This window comes from Panthera pardus, unplaced genomic scaffold (genome assembly GCF_024362965.1).
Source record: "Panthera pardus isolate Hobbes unplaced genomic scaffold, ASM2436296v1 HiC_scaffold_15, whole genome shotgun sequence".
Lineage (NCBI taxonomy): Eukaryota > Metazoa > Chordata > Mammalia > Carnivora > Felidae > Panthera > Panthera pardus.
In genome coordinates this window covers 3,190,388-3,202,914 of record NW_026526710.1, presented here as the reverse complement: position 1 = coordinate 3,202,914, position 12,527 = coordinate 3,190,388, and the positions used below count along the sequence as shown (strand labels likewise).

Sequence of the window (12,527 nt, the reverse complement as noted above, 5' to 3'; positions counted from 1 at the left end):
AAGAACACAGTAAAAGAGCCATCTAAATGGTTAAAAACTCATTTCTGTAAGAAACTGCCAATCCAGAAAGGATGTCAAATGTATCTAATATTCAATCTAGGAGATAAGATTTGCCTTTAACATTGCTTAACATGCTTGCATGTTTCACAATAAAACCTTTTCTTTAAATCTATTTAGTAAACAATCAAGGTACTGGTTTTGATACTTTTTAATACAGTGGGATAGGATTCAAGGCAATAATGAAACCATCTATGTTTATACTTAGTGGAATACTATAAAGTGAGCTTTTACACATATAGGAAACATAGTAAACAATCAGAGAGATGAATAAGGCCAGGCCCAACATGGATTTTGCAAGATAGGGGAATGATGAACAAGAAATATCAACCTGAGCAGGAAAAAAAACCAGGAGACACGAGGACCAGGTTCTGATAGGTACCAATGACCACTGACAGCTAGTGAGAGAACCAGGGCAGGCAGAAAACCAGAATGAATATAAATGTTGCCACAAGCTTTCAACAGGGCATTCCTGGTGTTAAGGTCAGGCCTAGTGCCAAAAAGAAAACTTCTCTAGGAAGTTATAAATTTTGATAGATGCAAGATCACAGCTGCTTTGATACTAGCCTTTCAAACATTTGCCAAGGAGAACATATCAGAAATAAGAAACTTAATTAGCTCTTGGGGGAGAAAAATCGCTCAACTTGAAGAGTAACTAGGACCTTTCCAAAGGTCAGTGAGGCATTAGCAACTGTAAGATAAGCTTCACACCTTGTTAAAAAGGGTATGAACTTCCCTCTTGGCAGCTAGTCCTGAGGAACAAACTTAAAGCAATAACCCCTAAGAGTTGGAGCAAAGGACAGGACTATCAGACCAAATCTCTACTTTTCAAGAAACGCGTGGTTCTTCTGCACAAATAGTATTTATCACTTACGTAAAAATCCTAATCTATACAATGTAGTAGCCTTTTCTTAACACTATATGACTTTAAATGTTTATGTGTAAGATACCCAGGCATTCGTAATTATTTGAAAGTTCTACAAGTATATTAACTACTGTTTGATGAGAAACTAGTAGGCAAATTCTCAGGGTGGAAGGCTGGTGCTGAACCTACTTAAAACAGACAACCATCAACTTCCTGAATACTTTTTAAAATGTCTGTTTTGAAACCACAAATAAGCCAAATAATTAAATGCTACAGTCCAAAGTGAAGATCAACCCATATTTCATTAACTGGTAGGAACCAATCCAGTTGTTCAGGTTCATATCATATTATACGGTCCTTCATGGTTTGTTCTATTGTAAAGAAAACTTCCAGTGTATGTGGGATGATGCTGCTGACAAATGAAAGACCCCATGAGACGTGGAAGAGAGTGAGGAGGAGTGTGCGGCACAGGCATCTTTCATTTTGGTGAAAGATGCCTTATTGACATTATAGCACAGTTAGTTCATAATTACGGTTTATCCCAAGTTATACAAATGTTTGTATGAGGGAGAATGTTCCTAAAAATCTTTACTGAGAATAGGTGAACACAAATAACTATTTATATTGCCTTGTGTTCGCCTCTGTATCCCCAGAGGCCTAGAAGAGTCTCTGGTACACAGATGATGCTATTTACTGTAGAGAGGCATGAATGAATGAAACAAAATTTCATACAACTTTTGCGGTACAAGACCCTAAGGGGAGTATATGAACTTCAACACTCAGGGTAAGAAGTAACCAACTTAATCAACACTATTCTACTGTATAATATTAGGCAGAGTGTTTCTTCTTTCCTTTGCTTTGCACTATTAATACAGTACCAATACCAATCTTCTGGGGCTTATATAATCCAGCAAGTTCAAAGTTTCAAATTTGCCAATCCTATTCAAGGTAACCACTTACTAATGAATGTTCAACTACAGTTTAAACTGCTTCAGTACAGTAGGACAGGCTGTCTAGTTATCTGTTAAGACTGATCTCTGCACATCACAGTAATTTCTGATGTGACAACCAAAAGACGCTGGAGAGCAGAGTTTAATGAATAAAAGCAAATTTATGGGGCGCCTGGGTGGCTTGGTCGGTTAAGCGTCCGACTTCGGCTCAGGTCATGATCTCACGGTCTGTGAGTTCGAGCCCCGCGTCGGGCTCTGTGCTGACCGCTCAGAGACTGGAGCCTGTGTCAGATTCTGTGTCTCCCTCTCTCTCTGCCCCTCCCCTGTTCATGCTCTGTCTCTGTCTCAAAAATAAATAAACGTTAAAAGAAAAAAAAAAGAAAAAAAAATTAAAAAAAGCAAATTTTAATCCAAGGTAAAAAGGTATATTCCAGTGGGAGATAGTCATGGTTCTGTGACTCCATTATCTTACCTCCATGTTGGGATAATGTACTGAGCTCTTAACAAGATCCAAAAAAAAAAAAAAAAAAAGACAATGAGAGAGAGCATAAGCACATTTTTAAGACCAAGGGCACTGGCCTGCATTCCTCCTTTATCCTTAAGAAACTTGCGATGCCACTGGATACTCAAACACTTATTCAATAAATGAAAAAATTCACATAAAAAAAAAGTTTTAAAGAGGAAATGGAAGTTAAATGCTACACAAGAATGAAAAAAGTATCACCAACAAATGTTATGACAATTTTCTGAGGGTAGAAAACAAAAATTCTTTCAGCCATTAAAAAAAAAAAAAGTATGAATTAGACCATATTCTCTTCTGATCCACACACAAAACTTATCCCAGGGTCATGGGATTGAGCCCCACGTCAGGCTCTGTGCTGAGCATGGAGCCTGCTTGAGATTCTCTCTCTCTCCCCCCCACCCCTGCTCTTACCCTGTTCATATTTTCTCTCTCAAAATAAATGTTTAAAAAAAATAAAAATACTGTTTTTAGATTTGAGAATATAATGTTTAAAAAGAAAAACACATGGGTGCCTGGGCAGCTCAGTCGGTTAAGTGTCCGACTTCAGCTCAGGTTATGACCTCAGGGTTTGTAGGTTCGAGCCCCGCATCGGGTTCTGTGCTGATAGCTCAGAGCCTGGAGCCTGCTTGGGATTCTGTGTCTCCCTCTCTCTCTCCCTCCCCTGCTCATGCTCAAGTCTTGCTCTCTCTAAAACAAATATTTAAAAAGAAAAAAAAAAAAAAAGAAAAACACACATTCACCTTTCGAAATATTTTAAAGAAAGGCTCTAAATAAATTAAACCCATCAGTAAACTATCCATTTTATCTTTTTTTTTTAAAGTAAGAAATTAAAATACAGGGAAAAAAATAAAATCACTACATTATATAAAACACTTCTTGACTATATTGTTCTAAGAAAACAGATCTACATTTTTCTGTATTTTGAAAATGCTACCAACACAAACTCACTCAAATATCTATCTGTTCTATCAAAAGCACTAACCTAGGCTCTAAAAAATATTAAGAATCCCTTTTAAAGGGCCCAGGAGGAAGGAAAAACAAACTATTCAATTACAAGTGAGAAGCTGAAAAATGCCTTGCTCTAAGAAAGTTTTAGTAGCATTTCAGAATCCGTCGAAGTAGCTGTGGTGGGGACAGGGGGATGGAGGGCAGAGAAAGTTTGACAAGCCGTGTTATCACAGAGGAGGCAAATATGGCCCTCCTGCTCATCTCCTTCAGGTCTTTTCTCTAATGTCACCTTCTTGGAAGACTTTTCTGACCGCCCTACTTAAAAACTGCACTCCTCCCTCCTCATATTCTTATCCCTCTGCTTTAGTTCTCTATCACTGTCCAACAGACTACATGTTTTACTTGTTTATAATCTGCCTCCATTAGAATGTCAGCTCCAGGTCAAAGACTTTGCCTATTTTGTTCAATGCTGTATCCCCAGCATCTGTGCCGTGTCCCAGGTGTTCAATAAATACCTAGTGAAGCAGTGAAAGAGAGAAAAGAACGGGTATTCCAGTAAGCAACCATATGATGTGTTAAATGAAGGGCAAAGTTGTGACCAAGGAGGACGTAAAGACAAACTGCAAGGACAGCAGGTCCTAAATGTCAAGTTAAGGAATTTCTAATGTTACTTTATACGCAATGGGACAGAGATAACTCACTTCTTCCAATCCAAGTGAACTTAAAAAAAAAAAAATAAAGAAAACAAAAACTACTTATATTTGGTGAACATTACAAGTTAATCAAACTTTATCCCTAGGCACCTGCGTGGTGCAGTCAGTTAAGCATCCGACTTCAGCTCAGGTCATGATCTCGTGGTTCACGAGTTCAAGCCCCATGTTGGACTCTGCTAACAGCTCAGAGCCTGGAGCCTGCTTCAGATTCTGTCTTTCTCTCTGCCCCTCTCCCACTCGTGCTCTGTCTCTCTCTCTCTCTCAAAAAATAAACATTAAAAAAAAAAACAAACCCTTTATCCATACAGGTCATGAGTGTAAAACATTAACGTAGCTTCCTACAGTTAACACTTAGTCTGACATCTGAAATAAATAACGCCTAATATTTCTTTTTAACTTCAGCCGAACCTGAGGATATATCATACATCGTGTACATGTTGTAGAACTGCCTATTCACTCTTCCAAAAGAGCATGAATATTCTACCATGATTCTCCTGTTACATAGGAATAAACAGATTACCACAAAAAAGACTCAGTGATCTTTTGAAAGATAAAGAAATGAGGAATGAAAAGGTCAAGCACAATGTAGCAATAGTGCCAATTCCACATAAAGAAAATCAACGAAGCAAGTTTTAAATCCGAAATGTCTTGATCAACCAAGTCAAAGCAAACTAACAGTATTTCCTAAAATTTATTATTTTTCTTTATCAACCCATAAAATAAAAATGTCACCCAGTTCATTTCCTGAGCATTAACTCCGAGTAGTTACCAAAAAGGTAATTCAAATTTCAATTCCAAAATATAGCTCTATAAAGCTATAAAAATCCAACACCCTGCCCTATGATAAAATTAAAGCAGATATTTTAAAACCCATTTGAAAATGCTTAGAAACTAGAAGATCCTTTCTTCAAAGTAAAACTCACATACATTACTAAATCAAAGTGCTAATACAAAGTCATTCAAAACTGGCAACTCAAGAGATCCTATACAACCTAAATATCCAAGAGCTTGTTTACTAGAAATAATGCCAGTGATGTTACAACACTGCCTTAAGTTACACACACAGAATAACTCAAAAAAATTTATTTCCTCTCTGCCCTGTATATACCAGCTGACTTATTCTAAGGGGTCCCTGATAATATTATTGAACCCCCGTATTTTAATTACCAACGCTGAGGCTACTTCAGAATTATGCAGCTAGCTTAAACATAAACATTACACTACCCCAAATGTATTATTTGTTTTGTGCCATGACAAAGTACTGAAACTGGTTAATCAAACAGCTCTACTCCTTTATCTTAATCGGTAAGGCAGCAGCCGTTTAGAAAGGGTGGGGGAGGGTGGAGGGGTGGGTGGTGTTGAATTAATCAAGAACAGACAGACATGTTAAGAGGTATAGAGTAATTCAGGATGCTGAATGATTTGCTATGACACTCTCTTAATTTTATTCAATGAGAACCATAGAAAACATTCTTGAGGACTGAATTATTATTAATAGCTACATATCACTTTGCCAAATGGCATGATAGAATTTGTAAATAGTATCACTCCAAAAAACTCACCTCTTACCAAATTTCCCCCCTCACCTAAAGAAGTGCCCACTGCTTCCTTTTTACTTAGTTCTCAAAATAGTCTTCTACGATATGGCTGTCATAAAGAACAAAGGAGATTTCTGGGGCTTGCATATGTACAAACATACAAAAATGAAAACTTGAAGCTCTGTCAATTTTGTGAAGCCTGAAAAAACATACTACACTGGGTGAATTTCACTTCCCATCACTTCCCATCCTATTTTATAAGACTAATATACTGTAATGTAAAACAAAAGCGTAATGGTAAGAGAACTACGGTGGATGGAGGGAGGTAGGTAGGTGGGTGGGGGATGGGCTAAATGGGTGATGGGTATTAAGAAGAGCACTTGTTATGATGAGCACTGGGTGTTATATTTAAGTGGTGAATCACTAAATTCTACTCCTGCAACCAGTATTACATTATGTATTAACTAACTAGAATTTAAATAAAAATTTGGAAGAGAAAAAAAAGAAAAGAGCAAAAGTCATCCCTTGCTGTTAGGATTAGGAACTTCTATGTCTTACTCATGACCATTTTTAGGAAAACTACCAAGAAGTCCACTGCCCAAGAAAAAATGCAATAAAAAATTAATATTGAACAGAAAAAAAATGTTAATATAACCTAGAAATATCCTCACCAACCCATCACCCTGTTTCTGCTGTAGTCCTTTGCATTTCACTAGTTTCTTAGCAACCATACAGGACTCAATTCGGTAAGCACATACAGAACAAGAAAAAACACTATATGTTTTGTTTTTATTTTTAAGATCTAGAACCAATTGTACTGAACCTTGTTCTTTCTACCTAGGAGTCACTCAAGACAGGGGTCCAATTTAGATAAATATACCACCCTAAAGGTCAGTGACCAAATTTGGTCAACAGTAGTGCCATCACCGCCGTCATCATTCTTGTCACTGTCAGAAACAACTGTCACCTTGCCATTACCAGGAAGGGAGAGCAACTGGAATATTCCTTTTGTAAGTTCTATTTACAGACTACAAAGGGCCCAACATCATATTAGTGTGATCTTACACAGTGGAAGAACCCAAACAGAAAAAAGACCTCCCGATAAAGAACTTTTTGATGTTAAAAATCTCATAAACCACAAAAATTTATAAGACCCTGTGCCATTTGGCAACAATTTCTAACTGCACTGTCAATGTCAGGCATTCATTGATTTTCTACAACACAAATGGCTTCAAGTGTTTTGTTTATAATTTTAAAATACTGAAGTTGAAAAAAAATGGAGACACAGCTTAAATCTCTAAATATAACATTGTCACCCAACAGACATTTGTTTCTTGTTTTTTCATCTATGAAACAGAGTCAACTTTCTGAGAGAAAATAAGTTTCTTTATACTTACAAAAGATATACAAGCTGCCAGCAATAAAATTCTAACTAATAAGTCTTCAAACTGCTCAATCACAAGTTCCAACAAGGTTTTTCCTGTGAGAAACAAACATTTGTTGTAAATGTCATCTTAACATCAGAACACAAAGGGGAGAAAAAAAAGAACATGCTAAGATTACTCACCTTCTTCAGCCGGTAACTCTATAATGCAGAAATTCGCCAGGCAACGTGTCAACAAGGAGGGAAAAAAAAAAAAAAAATTAGCATGGTCTTTCAAAAGAGAATTCCTAAAATTACCACTGTCTTTGAAAGACATACCTAGGTATATGAACATTCAACCACTTGTAATAGAAACCATACTAAAATAGTACCCCCAAGAAAACATGCAGTATTTGCCGTAACCAATACCTTAGGTCTACCCCGAAGCACAAAATCTCATCGCTACCTAAACAGGGCTCCCGAAACAAGGAGTCATTTCAGCTATGTCATGACTTCTGCCAGATGTGTAACTTTGGGTAGTACAAGAACGGTTAGAGGCATTCCCAACTGCAACGACGCCTCATAAACTGGCTGGGGACGAGAAAATGTCTCGCAGGGAACAACCCAGCTGCAGGAGACTCGTCCGTCTCTCCAGCGGGGCCCGCAGCTGCGTGCGGGAAGCCGGAGAGCTGGCTGTGTGCGGGGAAGGTCAAGGGTTCGAGGCGCGAGATCTAGGAGGCGCAGACCAGACCCCGGCGCCCCCGCCTGCAACCCCTCTCCCGCGGGGCCCGCGCGCGGGCTCGACCCGCCGCCTGCAGCCCTCGGCGGGCGCGGAGCCCAGACCCACGAGGTGGAGCCCGGTCAGCCATGTTCCCTGGCTCTCGGGCCCGCGCCGGGCCGCGCGGGGCCCCTGCAGCCCCGGCGCCGGGCACCTACCGTTGGAGCCCCATCTCTCCTTGAGCTTCTTGACCTGCTCCAGGCTCAGCCCTGTGCTCTCGTTGACGCCGAAGTAGCCCAGCACCTCCTCCACCGTCTTTGTGTGCGCGTTCTCCATGGCTGCGGGGGCCCGGCCGGCCTCGCCTCCAGTCCCCGCGGCCTCCTCGCCTCCGCCTCGCACTCGGGCCGCGGGTTCGTGCCACCCTGGGCGCCCAGGCGCTGACTGGCCTCTCCCCCCTCCTCCTCCTCCTGCGGCCGCTTCCGCCTCGCCGGGCGCTGAATCACCCCGCGCCCCCTCCCCCAGACAACCGCCCCTCTCGCAGCCCGGCCCTCGCCGGCGCACGCCCCTGGCTCAGCTGGGCGGTGGGGGGCTCCTGACCCTCCCTCCCCTCGTCAGAAGGGAGGGCCTCTTTCGCCCTCAACCGCCCACCGGGAGCGCAGGCCGCGGCCCCAGAGCCCCCTCCCCGCTCTCCCGAGGTGATTCGCGGCCCCACCCGGGCCGGAGGAGGGGGCGCGCGGCCGACCCCTGAGGGCGGAACGGAGCGAGGGCAGCGAGCCGGCAGGGTGGTGCGCGGCGCGCTCGCCCTATTCCCTCAGCTCCGCACCCCCGACAGCGGCAGAGGAAACTGCGGCGGAGGAGAAGGAGGTGGCGTCGGGGACGGCTCCGCGGCGGCTGCTCTAATAGCATTTATCCGCCGCTGCCTCCCCTCTCGCCGCCGCCGCAGCATGTGGACGCCGCTCATTGGCCGAGAGGGCCCAGCGCGGCGCGGGCGGCACGGCCCCGCCCCCTCCCCTCGGCTCCCTCCCTCCCGCGCGACTCGCGCCCACGCCGCCGCGCAGGCCCCGCCCCCTCCTGCGCACCGCCCCCAGGAACCCGGATAGAGGCCGGCGCGCGCCGGGCCGCGCTCGCGCAGTACGCGCCGTAGCCAGCGGCTGGCGGAGGGCGGATTTTCGGCGGGTCTCGGGCTCCATCGGTCTTCAACCCCGCTCACTCACGGACAGACCCCAGGGAGGTCGAGGGCTCACGGTGGGCCCCCTGCACTAGCTGCCCTGAGGATTACTGCCTGCCCTTCGGGGTCAGCCTGAGCCTTGGGCGGGGGTGGGTGGTGGGGAAGGCGAGGCCGAGGAACCTGGGAACTCGCTCCGCACTGGGCTTTCCGAAGCGCGTTCGGGTTGGTGTCCTTGGCTCGCCCCCTCGCCCTCCGCCTCCCGGGCCGCACTCTGCATCCTAATCTGTCTCCTTCAGAGCCCCCTTCAGGAATCAAGGGGAGGAATTCCGCAGTTCATTTCCCACACGGCCCGAATGTGTCGCTTCAGGAATACCGCATCCCACACCCCCAGCCGAGCGCTCCACCGCACACAAATGTCAGCCCTTCCCCAGCGGGGTCTGCGTGCTCTGACCGAAGAAATCCCACTCGGGGGAGGAGGAGGTTTTAATTTTTATAGCTCACACAGCCTTGTCACAGGCTATGCCACCATAACTGCTAAATAATGAGAATTGTGCTAGAAGGTGCTTCGCTTGGGCATTAAGATCAAGGCTGTTTTCTAGATTTCCGATTTCCCCACTAGGAGCAAGAAGGACTTTAATCCACAACCTATTCTTAAACCTCAGAGGACTTGCTGCAGAGGTCTGTACAAAACCTAGGTGACAGCAAAATAAAGGGCATTTTTCTTCTGTAAAGTTAGATTACTAAACGGGAAGGGACCTCTGCCTTGAATTCATGAACAAAAGGTGAACATATTCGCATCACAAAGAGCAGCTTTCTTAAGCGAATATGTCGCAGAATGAAGCATTTAGTCTACTTTTGTGTTTGGCGATAGTGTGCCATCCGCAAGAGCCAAAGCAGAGAAAAAACACCTCAGTTGTCCCCGATGGCTCAGCCTCAGGACTTAAGATGACTTCCTTCAGCAGACGCAAATCACAGTGCATTACCCAGCTGAAAAAATCAGGCACGTCATTTCATTTAATTATTTCCAAGGAGTGGAGGCTGGCGTGCAGTTTTCATTGATACTTGGAAAAGGACCAACGAAACCCTACACAAAACACACAAACAAAATTCTAGTGTATGGCAATGCGCTGAGAGAAGCAAGGTGGAAACTGGTTAGGTCACAGGATTGGAGCCTCCTCCAGGAGGGACACGTGATTGATTGCATGGTGGGGTGTAGTAACGGAGGGCTGGTGGTTCTTTTCCCTCTGAGACCAGGTCTGCACCATTTCTTTGGCCTCACCTCATCTCTTTTGGCAACGATAGAAGCACTACAGGCGGGAGGATTGCTACCTATCTTCGCCTGGAAATTATCTTGGACATTTGACTTTGGGTCTCTGTTCCATGGCTCCACGGGTACTTGGGATTGTAAGCACCTGTAGTGTGATCATGAGTTTCTTGAGGGGGTCTCGACCATGACTTTTTTTAAAAAAAATTTTTTTTTTAACGTTTATTTATTTTTGAGACAGAGAGAGACCGAGCATGAATGGGGGAGGGGCAGAGAGAGAGGGAGACACAGAATCGGAAGCAGGCTCCAGGCTCTGAGCCATCAGCCCAGAGCCCGACGCGGGGCTCGAACTCACGGACCGCGAGATCGTGACCTGAGCTGAAGTCGGACGCTTAACCGACTGAGCCACCCAGGCGCCCCATCGACCATGACTTTTGTATTCAGTGGTCTTCTCGAGATTGTCAGGTGCCTAGTTCCATCTTATCATTCAGATCTCAGCTTACATGTCATCTCCTTGTAGATGTCTTGGCGGGCATAAAGTGGTTACCTTCCCCAGTCACCCTTGATATCCCATTGTTTTATTTTCTTCACAGCATTTATCTGTGATACTGTGTTTTTCTTTAGCTGTTTACTGTCTGTCTCCCCTTACTAGGAAACCAGCTCCATGAGAATATGGGTTTGTCTTTCTTGTCCATCCTCAGGATGTGGAAAGGTCCCTGGTATATACTCATCATTTACTGAACACCTGCTGTTGGAATGAAGGAGTCCCGGTATCCCTGATCTACCAGTGACTTGCAAAGGGCCTCACCATGGGAGGAACCTCAACAAATTTTTGCTGAACCCAGGTTCATTGATTTCCAATTTGTGAAATAAACAGGAGGGCCTCTGAACTACGTGCCTCATGGGAATGATTGTGAAGGTTAGTCAGGTTTAATGAATACAAAACTAGGCAGCATTAAAGGCTTCTCGGAGAGAGCGATGTGTAAGTTCTTATTGGTGCCGTTACCACATTGTCATCACCTCCGAGACTGTTCTTTGCAAGTCTGCTATTTGCGGGAGGTGGGAATACTCCTTTACACTGAAACTGATTTTTAGCCCAGAGTTGGCCCCTTCTGTGTCACATACCATTTATGCTCTTGGTTCCTCAACCTGTGGGTGTCTCTGAAATTTGTTTATAGGTTGCCAAAATTTAGCATAAAGCCAGCCTCCCAAGGGCAGAAAGATCAAGGTTCTCTTATGTAGAAATAAACTTATATTCAATTTATTTTGTGCATTGACCTAAACGTGCTTCTTGTTAACAAGGTTTAAAAAAAAAAATAAGAATGGGTTTTGAAAATACTCTATTGTCTTCCAAGGATTGCAGCTATTTTCAATCAATTGAGGACAGGGAGAGGAAAAGAAGAGAAACAGTAATTCAGAATGATGGACGATTTGATCAAAGAACCTCAAAGGAATTAATAAAGGAGGACATTAGCTGGTAATAGGCAGGCTAGTTAAAAAAGCTAGGCAGACAGAAAAGACCCAGTAAAAAACAGTGACCTGGAAAGCAGGCCCCGGCCAACTTTCCAACCCTCAACAGCCCTCCTGTAAAGCGATGGTTATTGCAAAAGGCAGCCTGTTCCATATTTGGACAGCTCTCATCATTAAAGCCATCTCATTCTGGGCTGAATCCTCCTCCCCTAACTAGCTTCTCCTTTATATTGGTTCTCCTTTAGCTCTCTGGAACAACTCTGAATACATTTAATCCCTCCTCTGTGTGAGATCCCTCTGAGTATTTCATGATATCTATTGTGCTTTATAAAGTCTCTTTTCTCAGCTAAAAGGAACAGCTCGGTCCCTGAGCTATTCCTCCTACAGCAGGAGTCTGCAAACCCTCAGCATCCTCATTGTCCAGGCTTGGAGACACCCAACACTGAACACAAAAGTCTGGGCATAGTCTTGGAGCAAGGACCTAGTGGAGTTCGCGCTGTCCTCCTTTGGTTCTGATGCTTTCCCCTGCACGTTGTTGATTTGTCTTAACAATCAACTGAGAACTGAGTCCTGTATACATAAACGGCAGTCATGTTAAATCTTCCCATGGGGTACTTGCACTGTTGATTCTTTTTAACCCAGGCATTGAACTCTGATTATGATGGAATGTTCTCATGTTCATTTTGGTCGTTGCAGCCTGTTGTGGTTTTTTTGGAGTCTTCATCGTCAAGTCATGTTTTATCTCTGTGTCCCAGCTTGGGTTACGCATAAATTTGGTAAGCATGACTTATGACTTCTATATCTTCATCCAATAGAATGTCTAGACATTCATTCCAGATTAGAAAATAACTAATAAGCTGGATTTAGTTGTTCACTTGGCTATGAAATCAACTTGGCTATAAAATCAACCTGGCTACAGGTTCCAAAGTCAGGAAAATGAAAATCTTATA

At 43.8% G+C, this 12,527-nt stretch overlaps 1 protein-coding gene across 2 annotated transcripts in view; it reads right to left on the bottom strand.

Moving 5' to 3' along the window:
- Window positions 1-8,590, bottom strand: part of ATP2A2 (ATPase sarcoplasmic/endoplasmic reticulum Ca2+ transporting 2) — a 58,133-nt gene extending 49,543 nt beyond the window's left edge. The window contains exons 1-3 of one of the 2 annotated variants that reach the window (XR_002085266.2): window positions 7,894-8,590; window positions 7,162-7,179; window positions 6,992-7,074 (exon numbers count right to left, since the gene is read on the bottom strand). Coding sequence is in view for 1 of the 2 variants with exons in the window: in XM_019467494.2 (XP_019323039.1) it covers window positions 6,992-7,074; window positions 7,162-7,179; window positions 7,894-8,011 (219 nt within the window). In the remaining variant the exon portion in view is untranslated. The remainder of the gene's footprint in view (window positions 1-6,991; window positions 7,075-7,161; window positions 7,180-7,893) is intronic. The other variant, XM_019467494.2, reaches the window with a different exon arrangement.
- Window positions 8,591-12,527: the final 3,937 nt, after the last annotated feature.